General features: G+C 35.4%; 1 protein-coding gene across 5 annotated transcripts in view; it reads left to right on the top strand.

Annotated features, from left to right (window-relative positions):
* Positions 1-15,731, top strand: part of LOC150101248 (uncharacterized) — a 392,942-nt gene that overhangs the window by 327,241 nt on the left and 49,970 nt on the right. For all 5 annotated transcript variants that reach the window (XM_090401379.1, XM_090401381.1, XM_090401383.1 and 2 more), the window contains one exon: positions 10,485-10,616. In XM_090401379.1, coding sequence (XP_090257505.1) covers positions 10,485-10,616 — 132 coding nt within the window. The remainder of the gene's footprint in view (positions 1-10,484; positions 10,617-15,731) is intronic.

Below are 15,731 nucleotides of genomic sequence, written 5' to 3'. Positions count from 1 at the left end.
ATTTTGTAACCTAACAGATAATAATAATAGGACTCTAGCTTTGATGTAGTAAGGTTTTTTTGCCACCAGAGGTCAGGCCAGTAGTTGTAACAGTTGGTCTGTAACTTTAGCATGTTGTGTGAAACGTGGTGCAGCTTGTTTCTTTGTATATAAGTGTATACTCCAGATGATGACCTTAATGTGAAGGTCGAAATATCGAGTGCTTATTTTGGTTTATATTAAACTAAATTTTTACTCTAACACAGTAGTTGTTTCCATAATTTTTATGATGTATTCTGATCACGGTATAAGTATGAAAGAAAAGAAAAAGAAATTGATTCAGTCAGAGAGGCATATAGAGAGATAATCTGTATGGATAGAAAGATCATAACTCCATGGTGGAATTAAGAAGTTAAAGAGGCAGTAAAGGAAAAGAAGAAAGCATATTGAAAGTTCCTGGCGAGTAAGTCAGCTTGTATTCATAGAGAATACAGAGAAAAATATAAGAAAGATATGCACTTTCTAAAACTAGCTAAACAAAAGTCACGGGACATAGAAAATATCAGGAAGGTGCCAACTGAAGATAGATATTCTAGATATCTGGAGTAGTTACTTTGAAACTCTGCTAAATGAAACAAGCAGTGTTGGCATAATGGTAGAAAACTCCAAATAGGAATGCAGTCATGAATACATAATACATACTTGAAGTAGAAAAACCTGAAACATGGAAAGACAGCTGGAGTTGATGATATTCAGCCAGAAATGCTCAAATATGGAGATATAAAAGCTTTACAGTGGCTGCACTGCATAATTCAGAAGGTCTCCTCAGAGGGTTGAATTCCAGATGATTGGAGCAGAGCTCTCATAGTACCCATCTATAAAAAGGGAAATAAAACTGAATGTGAGAATTACAGAGATATTTCCCTGTTGAGTGTTGCTGGTAAGATTTATGCAAGTATACTTGAGAAACAGCTAACAAAAAATGTGGAAAGGAAGCTTGGCAAAGAACAAGCTGGATTCTGGCCAAACAGATTCTGTAAAGATCAGATTTTCACTTTAAAACAATTAGTTGAGAAATCTTGGGAATATAACAAGGATTTCTATTTAAGTTTTGTTAATCTGGATAAGGCATATGACAAGTGCAAAGAGGAAAGCTCTTCAAAACTATACAGTTATTTGGTGTAAATGGGACATTATATCAAACAATACGTAGGCTCTATATAAGCTTTATGTCAGCAGTTAGAATTGAACAGGGTACAGTACAGGAAGATGGTTTGATATTAAATCAGGTGTGCAACAAGGGTACACATTATCTCCACTGTTATCATTATCTATGTGGATCACATTATGAAGGAAAGTGGTATTAAATTGATATCAAAATTGGCAATGCTAATCTTAGCTCTTTACTTCATGCAGATGATGTTATGCTTTCAGTAAAGGTCTTCAAAGTTCCCTGATTCAGTTGAATAACTGTTGTAATAAATTTGATTTGAAAATCAGCAATAAAAATACAAAGACAATGAAAATAGGCAGAAATATGGAAAACATGAACTGTATTATGAATGATGAACCATTTCACTATTTCGTATACTATATTTAGTGAAGATGGTAAATTAAATATGGAAATAGACAACAGAATTAGTAAAGTTGTTATGATAGGAAGTCAGCTGAATAAATTAATATAGAATAAAAAAAATTAGTCAAAACACTAAATTTGCTGTATATAAGATGGTTCAAACCAATTTTAACTTATGAACCTGAGAGCTGGGTTAGAAATAAAACACTTGATCAAAGACTAGGGATGTCTGATATGAGAGTTCTGAGAAGGACTAGTGGAGTGAACAGATGGCATCAATGGCAGTATCATTAAAAACAAAGATATTGGGGAAACAACTTGCCATTGTATTCAGGAACGTGTTATTAAAGCTAATCTCAGGTGGTATGGTCACTTAAACAGAATGGGAGAGGAAGGATGAGCAAAACAAGTGTTCTTTGCCAAGAGTAGTCAGGAAAAATACCCAGAGGATGACCACAATGTAGGTGGATTGATATAGTAAAAAGTACCTTAATAGACAGAAATATAAGATCTAATAATGTTGGAGTCTTAACAGATAACAGATTAATTTGGAGGAAAATTGTTGAACTGAAATTAGTACTGGCATAACTTTTTCATGTAGTATTATCATAATTATCATGTACACACCCTGAGAGTACATATCACAAATTTGATGATGGTGGCATCAGTGGAATTCCAACCCATGTTTATTGGAGAGTGGGAGAGCAATCTGTAGTTTGCCAGCTAAACATGTGTTAGTTTTGCCTTCACAAATAAATTTAAGATAAATTATTATTCACTTTAAAGTCCTTTTCTAGGACATGATAGTTAACTTGCACTGTATGTACTAGTGCAGTGATGGCAAACCTTTTTCCCCAGGTGTGTCAAACATCTTTTTTTTTTTTTTTTTAAATATTGACGTTGTTGATGTGCCACTTGCATACATGCATTATAAATTTAACTACATAATCATAGATGGTGATTTGTACATATCATATTAGTCTATTTATTTAATAGGATATTGATATAAACTGTATGAATTCATATTATACAATTAATTTAATAAACTGAAATTACAAACTTACATTACATTTAATGACTTTTCTGTTGCTGAGTGCTGGTAGAAAGTTGCTTTATAGAAGTTCTATAATGTATACATTTTAATGCTACACAGGCAACGCTCAAATCATTGCTCAATCTATTTCTCCCTTTCGATTTGGTGTTATTTAAGGCAGAAAATAGAGTTTCACAAGAGTATGTAGAAGAGAAAATTGTTAGAAGAGCTTTAGCACAGATTTTAAGAGCATGAAAGTTTTCGGGAAGGCTATTCCACACACTTAGAATTTCACAGTCTGAATTTTTACACGCGGTATCATGCAGATGTTCCTGCTCGAGTTCTTCTAATTCATTTCTAAGAGCAATAAACTTTCTTTTCCAGATAGGATTACACTGGAAGTCGGCTAGTTGCATTTCTAGATCTTTTAAATCCAACCACTCAAAGCCATCTAAATTTAAGATCCATTAATTCTGTTTCATCAGGATACTTTACGAATTGGATTGTTTGTTCCAACATTCAAAATTGCTCAAATCTAGAAGAAAACTGCTCAGTTACTGACTTTAGAACTTCGATAGATTGGTTGATATGTTGTTCACGATTTTGGGGGCTGGTTTTGTTAAAAAAATTTTCACTCTTGGGGAATACTTAAAATTGTTACTTTCTAAATCACGTTGAAATATTTTGAGTTTATTCTCAAAGCCAAAACCTACCTTCGCCTTAACTGAGAGCGATCTTACACGATTCATCGCAGTTTTTTCATCAGAATATGAAAACAATATTTTTCAACATCCAACGTGTGTCACCTGAAACCCTCAAGTGTGTCAGTGCTGACACGTGTGTCATAGGTTCACCATCACTGTCCTAGTGGGTGGTGTGATTTTTTGGGCATGCGTGATGTATAAGCCCATATTTTTTCTTTCTTCTGTATTCTGCATAGTTGATACACCTGGATATTTGTAAAAGGAAGGTTGCTGTGTTTTAGGGATATAAGGAGACCATTGACAGTAAGGATAGGCCTGTAAGCTACTCAGATATTGTGACTCTTGAGTAGGGCGGAGAAATTTTCAATGTATGGGTTGGAAACTGAATCTCTGTATCAGATGTTAGGATTTTGTATCAGAAAATAGCATGTCTCAGAATATCAGCATCAGTCATCTATCAAAAGAATATCTCTAGAATATCTCAAAAGAATGAAACTAGCGTTATACAAGACAGTGTTCAAACCAGTTTTAAGTTATAGATCGGAGAGTTGGATTAGAAATAAAGCACTTGATCAAGACTAGATATCATAGATATGATAATTCTGAGAAAAATTAGGAAAGTGAGCAGGTGACAGCAATGGCAGAATCATATTAAAAATGAAGGCATTAGGAAGGACCTTGACATTGTTAGCATTCAAGAATGTGTGAGCAGTGCTAATCTAAGGATTGCCCACTTCAGACTGGGAGATAAAAAAAGGTAGCAAAACAGGTGTGTTTATGTCAAGATCTTGGGTAGATTGACTCAGTCAAAAGTGCCTTAGAAGACCAAAATGTTAGATAATACAACAATATCGAAGTGCTGACAAGTAATAGACTAATTTGCAGAACAGTTGTTGGTAGGAGATTAATAATAATGTAAACTTAATCGTGTAATGTTGTAGCAAGCCTGAACATCCCTTGAGAGTACATATCAGGAATTAATAATGATTGTGAGAAAATTGCATCTTCTGGATGATGTTCTTGGAATAACTGTATAAGACAAACCAGTGGAAAAGTGACTGAGCTTTCTCTCTTTGCTTCTTCATCTTTTAAAATGGAGACTTCCAATTATTACTTGAATGTGTTAATTATGCATACTTTTTGGGAGGGATGGTGAAAACATGAAACTTTCAATATGTGCAAAATTATTGAAAATATCCAATGAAATGCCATGTTTTTTTAACTATGTTATATTCATGAAGCTGAGTCTATATCATCTTTACACCTTTCATACTAATCTGGAATATACCTAAGCAGGGAAACAAGAGCTTATATTATCCTCTTAGAAAACAGGGATAAAAATCATCCTCAAGCCATTAACTCATTGTTCTCACCTCATTTCTCTTAAAAAAACAATGGAGAGGATCCAAATTTGAATCTCTATAATATGATTTCATTCTCCTGGCTTTCATTGAGCAAAGTTGTAGTGCATCACTGGACAGTGAGGGTCATGCCACCTAGTGGAACTGGTTTCTTCCAACTAGAAAGGTATCCCCTTTACAGCATACATACTGTACCAAATTGGAGATTCAGTCAGTTTATGAATAATTCATATCATGAATTAATATGCTTGAAATGCAAGTCCCATTGTTGGTATGGGTCATAGCTTAAACTTCATACAAATGAGGTATTTAACACAGAGATATTTATGCTGAAGTGCATGACCTTGAAATTCTCCTAGCTCAAAATTTTAAGCATGTCATCACTTTTTAAAAATGAAAGTAATAGCCATCTATTCCATGGTTGGTTGAGTAGTTATTATCTGCTCTCCAACCAGGAGGTTGCAGGTTTGAATCCCATTATGGGCACAGATATTGTGATTGCCTTTAGGCGGCAGGTAAATTTCATCGCCCATGTGAGACCACTGTTTCACTGATTTATAATTTTTACTGTAAAAGTTCCATGTTTGGTCTCTAGAGCAGGGTTTCTGGATTATATAAAAATTAAATAGAAATAACAGAAAAAAAAAAGTAAAGAGTGGACTGGCATGAGCTCCTTCAGAGCTCATGCCAGTCCACTGACGATGTCTGCCAGCCAAGATTTTCTTCATCTTCCTTGTCCTCCTCTTCCATTTATCTTCCCTTTTATAATCAATTGTGAATTATCTTCATAATAAAAAATATAAGATACTTCACAATTAATTATACAAGTACGTGACCAAGATATGCAGTTTTTCTTCTTTTTATGGTATCTAGAAGTTCACGTAATTTCCCCATTTGTTCCAATACTTCTTCATTAGATGTTTTTGGTGTTCATGGGATTTTTAACATTTGTCTGTATAGTCATATCTCAAAGACTTCAATTTTTTTTATTTTTTTTTTTATAAATGTTGTATTCGAGAGCTAAGTTTCTGTACCATACAGCAGTAGAGACCATACATAGCATTTAACCATTTGTACTCTAAGCTCTAAATTTAAATTGTTGTTAGAGTGTGGATTTCATCAGAAGAAAAATTTTTCTTGCCATTTCAATCCTAACTTTTATTTCCATTTCTGGATTGCATTTTTCATTTAACCAGCATCTGAGATATTTAAATATTGTCACTCTTTCTATTTGTCATCATCAAATTCCTGCCATGTACCCTCAAAGGGTGTACAGGATATGATAGTACTACATGAAAAAAATTACATCATTACTAACTTCCTATCTACAATTTTCCTCCAAATCAGTCTGTTACTTGTCGAGACTCCAACATTATCAGATCTTATATTTCTATCGTCTAAGGCACTTTGTACCATATCAATCCACCTATATCTTGGTCTTCCTCTGGTCATTTTGTTGCAAACCTGGCAGAGAACACTTGTTTGGCTAATCTTTCTTCGCCCATTCTGTTTAAGTGACCATACCACCTGAAATTAGCTCTGATAACACATTCCTTGATGCTGACAATGGCAAGTTCTTTCCTAATATTGATATTGCCATTGATGCCACCTGTTCACGCCTATAATCTTTCTCAGGACTCTCATATCTGCAGTCTCTAGTTTTTGGTCATGTGTTTTATTTCTGACCCAGCTCTCAGATCCATAAGTTAAAACTGGTTTGAACACTGTCTTGTATACAGCTAATTTAGTGTTCTGACTAATTTCTCTTATTCCATATGAATTTATTCAATTGACTTCCCACCATACCAGCTTTGCTGATTCTGTTGTCTATTTCTATATTTAATTTACCATCTTCAGTAAAAATCATGCCTAAGTAGCTGAAGTGTTTTACTTGTTCCACAGGTTCTCCATTCACAACACAGTTGACATTTTCAAAAACTCGACCTATTTTCATTGTCTTTGTCTTTTTAATCCTGACCTTCATACCATATCTATTACAACAGTTATTCAATTTAGTCACAGAATCTTGCAAGCTTGTAGCAGATTTATTTAGAAGTATAACATTGTCCGCATAAAGCAAAGAGCTGTGACATCAGCATCTCAAATTTTGATATGTTTAATACCACTTTCCTTCATAATGAGGAGGAGGTGGAGAGGATCCAGAGGCGAGTGACCAAGATGATAGCAGGTCAGTGGAATGAACCGTATGAGAACAGGTTGAGGATTTGTGGGTTGCAAAAATTGGTTGATAGGTGGAGGAGGGGAGATATGATTGAGACATTCAAATTACTGAAGGGTTTCTATAAAATTAATTCAGAAGATATTTTTGAGAACAGGGCTGGTTGTGGGAGGACTAGGGGACATCCATGTAAACTGGGCAAAAGTGTGGTTAGTAAAGGTGTTAGAGCTGGGTTCTTTACTTTTAGAGTAGTGAATGAGTGGAATGCGCTCCCTGAGTCTGTGGTGGATGCTGTGACAGTGAATGAGTTTAAGGCGAGGTATGATAGATACTGTAAGAATGTCGAATAGTTGTGATGAATATGATTTGGGGCCTCCCTCGATGAGTCTAATGACTCCCTGGAGTTGCCCGTAATAATAGTAATAGTAATACTTCAGCATTTCTGGTCAGATATCATCTCCTGCTGCTTTTCAACATTTCAAGCCTCTGATGGCTTTTTCTACTTCAAGTGTGGATGTATATTCCTGACTGCATGTCTGGTCAGTGTTTTTTGCCACTGTGCTGTCATCACTGCTTGTTTCATTTAGCAGTTTTTCAAAGTAATTACTCCATACTTCAAGGATATCTTTTTCTCCCGTTTTCATGTTACCTTTATCATCTCTAACTCCTTTTACAGCACTCTTTCCTCCATTCCTAAGCTTCTTCAACAACCTCCAGAATACTTTGCCACCTTCTTGATATTTATTTTCTATATTCTTGCCAAAGTCCTCCCATGACTTTTGTTTAGCTAGTTTTACACAGTGTTTAGCATTCTTGCATTTGTCTCTGTATTCTCTAAGAGCACAAGCTGACTTATTCACCAGGAACTTTTGACATGCTTTCTTCTTTTCCTACACTGTCTCTTTAACTTCCTCTGTCCACCATAGAGTTCTGATTTTTCTATCCTTGCATGCAACTTCACCACATGCCTCTCTGGTTGAATTATTCAATGTTTTCTTCAGGGCTTGTCACTGAATCTCCAAGGTTTGGTTCCTGTTCTCAAACTCATTCATTTTTTCTTCAATAATCTTTGTGTATTTTAGTCTGCAGTTCACATCTGAGAGCTGCTCAACTTTTATTCGCTTTAAAACTTTCTTACGTGTTATTCTTTTCAATATGAAATTCAGTTTTAACCTGCTCAAGACTAGATAGTGATCACTTCCAATTTCAAACCCTTTGTACACTCTGGTGTCCTGCTCCAGGGAGAAAACATCACTATCAACAATAACATAGTCAATGAGACTTTTCTTATTCCTTGCCTCTTCTCTCATTTGTGAATTTGTGTACATTTTTATGTTGGAACATGGTGTTAGTAATAACCAATCCATGTCCTGAGCAGAAATCCACAAGCATTTGCCATTATTATTAGCTTTGCTCTTTCCTCGAAACTTTCCCAAAATATTGTTGTATGTCTCACAATCATTTCCTACTCTGCTATTTAGATCCCCATCAAGGACCAACTTTTCTTTTTTCATTGTGTTAGTTGCTTTTTCTAAAGCCTCAAAAACTTCCTCCACTTCTACCTTCGTAGAACTTTCTGTGGGACCATAGGCACAAATAAGTCTCATTGTCCAGTTCCCCATTCTCATATTTGCCCACATTACTCTACTTGAGACTGACTGCCATTCAAGAAGATTAGCCTCATATTTTATGTTGAATACTATGGCTACTCCTTCTTTTCCTTGATTGTTATTGCTTAAATATAGCATTTTGTATTTATTGCTCAGAAAGATCTCACCAGTTTTTGTCTTTTGTGTTTCAGTCATCCCTATTATGTCGATCTGGTACTTATCTAATTCCTCAGCTAGCTCCATTTCTTTGCCATTCAGGCTTCTTATTTTGATAGTACTGATCTTTAACTCTGGTGATGTTGAGTGTGGGTGTGCTTTCAGATTTGTTCCAGTAGCTGACTTTTCGCTGTTCACCCTGGTTCCCTGGTGAAAACAACGGGGGCCTTGTTTAGCCAGGCGACGCCCTAGCCGACATGAAATTTTGTCATGTTGTACCATCATTTTCTATATTGGTTTAAGCCAATAAGAATACAATTTGGTTGGCTAAATCTCAAATTGCCAGTCCATCCTCATTCGTTCAGTATCCAAGTAGATACCCAACAGGGTGCACCACAAGAAGGTGAGGATTGGACATTAGGTCAGAAGCCCTGGTCCTTTCTCTGCATTCCTTTAAAGGCTGTGTGGAGGTCTCCTCTCAGTTATACAGCTTTGACCCTTAAGCACCCCACTTTCTGTTTGTTTCCCATTTAAAGAAAGTGCTGAATTAAGAATTGCTTTTTTTCTTATGAATTTAGTTTTGGTGATATTTATTCTTAATTCCATTTTTTTGCTCTCTTCCTTCACTAGTTTGAGAAGATATTGAAGATCCTGAATATTATCAGCCAGGAGAGCTGAGTCATCAACATGTCGGATGTTATTGATGATTTCACCATTCACGTTAATCACTTTCTCTCTTCGTTTTTAAGATTTTTTGAAATATGGCTTCTGAGTATATGTTAGAAAGGAGAGGCGACAGAGATTTACGAGGAGAAACTTACTCCTCATTTAATGTTAATGGGTTTTGTAATAATGTCATCAACTGGTGCAGATGCCTTTTGGTTCCAATATAAGTTTTCAATGATCCTTATATCTTTACCATCTAATCCATTTCTTTTTAATAATTAAATCATTGTAGTGTGTTGGACTTTGTCAAATGCTTTCTTGAAGTCGATGAAGCAAATGAAATGAATTTTTTTTACATAGCATGATGAAGGTTAACTGTAACCAGTCTTAAGGGAATATGTCTATATCATAGATCTTATTTAAATAGCTTTACTAATATAGTAATGTTGTCGCCTTCTAATAACTACTATTTCTGCTGGTATTCTATCAGAGCCTAAGGCTTTACCATTTTTAGCTGAGTTCATCGCATATTCTACCTCTGATCTTAGAATGCATGTACCTTCCATCTGTTCATAAGTATTTTCTGGGTTTTATCTGTTATCAGTAAAGAGTTCTTCTACATATTTCATCCATTCTTCAATTTTATCATACTTTTCAGATGTGATTTCACCCTTTTATTGTTTTGAAGGATACATAGTTGTTTTTTTCTTAAATATACCTGAAGTCTTTCAGTTTTTTGTGTAGATTAATACTGTCATGCTTTTCGTGTAGAAATTCTGTTTCTTTACATTTTTCATTCATCCATATTTCTTTTGCTTCTTTGATCTTGTCTTTAATAATTTTCTGAACCTCTATATTTTGTTGGAGTATGGTTTTTATGAGATCTGCATTGATCCACATGAGAAAGAATTTCATCAGTTATCAAATCTTTCTTTTATACTGCTCTATCAGTAAAGCTGATAGAGCAGTAAATTTTAATAAAAATAAAAAAAAAAAATCCGTAGCTCACCCATAGTACTAATGTACTGTAGGTTTACACAAAAACCTTTTGTGGAATATCTTTTCTTTTGTGGGTGGGAGACACAAAAGAAAAGTCCAACTGATACAATCTTATATAGTAAGATATCAGCAAATATTATCATAGACTGCATTATATAGTGCTTGCTTTTATTTATATCTTTGCATTTCATTTGTTTTAATTTAGTTCATAATATTTACAGGTATCCCAGGCTGTGGTAGATTTAGTCAATTCCAGCTTATGTTTAGCTGCTGTCCCTGGAAACTTCAGTTTAGAGAATGTTCTCCATCAGTCACTAAAAATAGTACAGTTGTATGCCACTATAGTTCAACAGGTATGCATGCTAATAATACACTTTATTTTAACATTAGAAATTTTAACCGAAGAAAGAATATGTTACCACAAGTAAAATATTAATTAACTAAAGTAATTAACAAATATTTTGAGTATTACAAACATCACTCCATAAAACTAAGAAAACTATAGAAAATTAAAATGCAACTTTGCCAGCTTAGTTGACTGAGTGGTTAATATATTCACTTCACAATAAACAGGTTTGGTCTGAATCCCATCATGGGCATAGATATTTGTAATTTTCTTTAAATGGAGAGACTGATTGCATTGACTGGTCTGAGACCATTGCTTTGCTTATTGAAGGCCTGAAATGACATGAAAAAGTTTCTAGATTAATAAAATAAATAAAAAATTATAAAAACAATTTTCTTAGCTTATCAAAGTACTACAGGTTTTCAATTTTTCATAGGAGATACAGGAATCTATTATAAATTCATCTTTTTTGGGTTGAATAGGTTCACACTATAACACTGTTATGGTGTGAAATGTGGAAATTGACTAACCAACAAGTTGAGGATTACCCAGAAGAAAATGGAAAGATCATTACTCAGCATTACCGTCATCATCATCTGTTCATTGGACATCCACAGATGCCATATAGTCACTCTGATGCTCTGTGATATGCCACACAGTCCTTGCATGTGGTCCTGTTGTATGCTTTTCTTGATTTTTCAACTCTCTGAAGATCAGTCACTTCACACACACACACCATCCATCCATCTCAATGATGGTCAACCCCTTCCTCTTTTTCCTGGAGCTTTACCTTCTATTACTGTTCTGAGAAGTTCTTCTTCCATCCTTTCAATATATCCAAAGTATTGTAACTTTCTTCTGTCAATATTCTTAAGGATCCTTAAAGTTCTATTGATCCTTTTCTAAAACCATTCATTTGTATGCGTATAGAGTAGGAAATGATTGTCAGACATACAAAAATATTTTGGGAAAATTTGGAGAAAAGAGCAAAGCTAATAATAATGGCAAATATCTGTTGGATTTCTGCTCAGGACATGGACTGGTTATTACTAACACCATGTTCCAACATAAAAATGTGCACAAATTCACATGGAAAGAAGAGGCAAGGAATAAGAAAAGTCTCATTGACTATGTTATTGATGAAAGTGATGTTTTCCCCCTGGTGCAGGACACCAGAGTGTACAGAGGATTTGAAATTGGAAGTGATCACTATTTAGTCTTGAGCATGATAAAATTTAATTTCATATTGAAAAGAGTAACATGTAAGAAAGTTTTCAAGTGAATAAAAGTTGATCAGCTCTCAGATGTGAACTGTAGACTAAAATACGGAAAGATTATTGAAGAAAAAATTTAAGAGTTTGAGAACAGGAACCAAACCTTGAAAATTCAGTGGCAACCCCTGAAGAAAACCTTGATTGATTCAGCCAGAGAGGCATTTGGTGAGGTTTGCAAGGATAGAAAAAGGCAGAACTCCATGGTGGGCACAGGAAGTTAAAGAGGCAGTGAAGGAAAAGAAGAAAGCATAATCAAATGTTCCTGGCAAATAAGTCAATTTGTGCTCTTAGAGAATACAGAGAGAAATGTAAGAAAGCTAAACACTGTGTAAAACTAGCTAAACAAAAGTCATGGGAGGACTTTGGCAAGAACATAGAAAATAAATATCAAGAAGGTGGCAAAATATTCTGGAGGTTGTTGAAGAAGCTTAGAAATGGAGGAAAGAGTGCTGTAAAAGGAGTTAGAGATGATAAAGGTGAAATGAAAACGGAAGAAAAAGATATCCTTGAAGTATGGAGTAATTACTTTGAAAAAACTAAATGAAACAAGCTGTGATGACAGCACAGTGATAAAAAAAATTTGGCTAAATATTTGGCCAAAACTCTCTCACACTATACTGGCAACACACCTTCATACATAAAAAACTCGGCCCACTTCAAAGCCAGCATAGAAAACCTTACACTCAAACACACTGACATAATGGTCAGTTTTGATATCTCCTCCTTATTCACAAATGTCCCACTCAAAGAATCCTTAGAGCTAATCCAAGCTAAATTTCTTCCCGATCTCACAGCCCTATTTCAGTTCACAATGAACTCAGGCTATTTTGTTTGGCAAGGAAAATTCTACAAACAAATAGAGGGGACATCCATGGGTTCTCCACTCTCCCCACCCTTGGCCAACTTTTATATGGAGACTTTTGAAGAGAAAGCCTTAGACTCTGCCCCACAAAAACCAACTGTTTGGCTTCGCTATGTAGATGATGTATTCACTATTTGGCCACATGGCTCTGATGCACTCCTCTCCTTCTTAACACACTTAAACAACCAACACCCCAGAATCAAATTCACCCTGGAAGAGGAAAAAAACAACTGCATTCCTTTCTTAGACAACACTAGTCACCCGCCAGCCTGATGGAACCTTGGTTTTCTCAGTATATAGAAAACTCACCCATACAGGCAGATACATTCACCAACAATCCCACCAACCTTCCTCACAACAATGTGGAGTCATTAAGAAACTACACAACAGGGCTAAACTTATCTGTTCGAATGACAATGCCCTAACCACTAAACTAAACCACTTTCTCAACACTTTCTCAGCCAATAACTATCCCTTCCCTTCCCCCCCCCCAAAAAAAATCCAAAAAATATTGAAACCAGTAAATCACCCCCCCCCCCCTCACAACAAGGATTACTCTAAATCCATTACCATACCCTATATCCGAGGAACCTTGGGAAAAAAATCACAAAAATCCTAAAAAAACATAACTTAATTTCATGTTACAGGCCATATAAAAAATTGGCATTCCTTATCCGCTCTACTAAAGACCAACCCCCCCCCCCCCCAGACCAACCTGGTGTATACCAGGACTCTTGCAGCTGTAAGCTGTCCTACTTTGGCCAAACAGGCAGGACAGCAAATATCAGAATTTCCGAACACAAGGACTACATCCGTTTTCACCAATATAGCCACTCTGGTCTTGCAGACCATGCGCTGGATACCTGCCATAGAATATGGTGGAAGAAAGCCAGGATAATACACCGTAGCAAATACAGATATGAAAGGCTTTTCATGGAATCAGCTTCAGCCCTAAGAATCGATCCAAACCTTAACATATTTGGCTGCATGAGACTTCCTCAAATTTGGGAAACCTACATCAGAAGAACTTCAGCCCAGTCGCCCAAGAATACCAACATTGCCCGCTAGAGGGCACAATCAGGACTTTAGTAGAAATAATAGCTTCCTACTTCTTCCTCACTTACTGTTTTGTTGTGCATGCGTGCACGCGTCTTGTACTTAAGTTCTTGAAAATGGCAACGTGACGTTGGCAAAATATTGAAATATATTAAAATTTATTTTAATGTATATCCTAGTACGTTGTAATTTCCTTTAATTATATAGTGAAAATGCATAACCAACGTCTAAGCCTTTCCATGGGAATATAACAAATATCTGTATTTAAATTTTGTCGATTTGGAAAAGGTATATGACAGGGTGCCAAGAAAGTAGCTATTCAATACGCTACAGTTATATGGTGTTATTGGGGCATTATATCAAGCAATGCTTAGTCTTTATTTGAGTTGTGAGTCAGCAGTTAGAATTGAAGGAAGTACAGGAAGATGGTTTAATGTTAAATCTGGTGTGAGACAAGGATGTACATTATCCCCTTTGTTATTCATTATCTATATGGATCACATTATGAAGGAAAGTGGTATTAAACATGATATCAAAATTGGAGATGTTAATGTCAGCTCTTTGCTTTATACGGACTATGTTATACTTCTAAATAAATCTGCTACAAGTCTGCAAGATTCTCTGACTAAATAACTGTTGTAATAGATATGGAATGAAGGTCAGCAATAAAAAGACAATGAAAATAGGTAGAATCTTTGAAAATGTCAACTGTGTTGTGAATGGAGAACCTGTGGAAGAAGTAAAACATTTCAGCTACTTAAGCACGACGTTTAGTGAAGATGGTAAATTAAATATGGAAATAGACAACAGAATCAACAAAACTTATGGTAGGAAGTCAATTGAATAAATTCATATGGAATAAGAGAGAAATTAGTCGGAACACTAAATTAGCTGTATACAAGACAGTGTTCAAACCAGTATTAACTTATGGATCTGAGAGCTGGGTCAGAAGTAAAACAGTTAACCAAAGACTAGAGACTGCTGATATGTGAGTCCTAAGAAAGATTAGAGGCGTGAACAGATGGCATCAATGGCAATATCATATGAAAAACGAGAATATTAGGAAAGAACTTGACATTGTCAGCATCCAGGAATGCGTTAGCAGAGCTAATCTCAGGTGGTACGGTCACTAAAACAGAATGGGCATGGAAAGATTAGCAAAACAAGTGTTCTCTGCCAAGTTGGCAAGAAAACAACCCAGAGGAAGACCGAGATATAGGTGGATTGATACGGTACAAAGTGCCTTAGATGATAGAAATATAAGATCTGGTAATATTGGAGTCTTGACAAATAACAGACTGATTTGAAGAAAAATTGTAAATAGGACGTTAGTAATGATGTAAATTTTTCATGTTGTACTATCATATCCTGTACACCCCTTGAGGGTACATGGCAGCAATTTGATGATGATAATGTTACGTGATATTCCAAAAAAAATTCTGGTTAATTAGTTCTGTTAATTATATTTTTGTCACTGTGATTGTATACTTTCTTCAGTTATTTATCATCAATTTCCTTATATGTACCCTTAAGGGTTGTTCAAGCTACTATGACAGCACTGCATAATTCATTTTACATTACTATTAATCATTATTAATAATTTTCATCCAAATTAGTCTGTTACTTGTAAGCACTTCAATATTGTCATATCTGGCATTTTGTGATTCTAAGGTACTGTTGATGGAATCAATCCACATAAGCCCATGGTCTTCCCCATGGGTCTCTTACCTACCATCATGGCATCAAACACCTGCTTTGCTAACCTTTCTTATCTCATTCTGTTTAAGTGATCATACCACCTCAGATTAGCCCTGCTCACACAATGTTGAATGTAAACAATGTCGACTTCCTTCCTAATATCTTTATTTTTAATATGATTCTGCCATTAATGCCATCTGTTCAGGTCCCTAATTTTTCTCAAGCTCTCATA

Source organism: Typopeltis vanoorti, chromosome 12, assembly GCF_054136105.1.
Source record: "Typopeltis vanoorti isolate ZY-2024b chromosome 12, IOZ_Tvanoo_1.0, whole genome shotgun sequence".
NCBI classification, from domain to species: Eukaryota; Metazoa; Arthropoda; class Arachnida; order Uropygi; family Thelyphonidae; genus Typopeltis; species Typopeltis vanoorti.
This window is presented reverse-complemented; position numbering and strand designations above follow the sequence as displayed.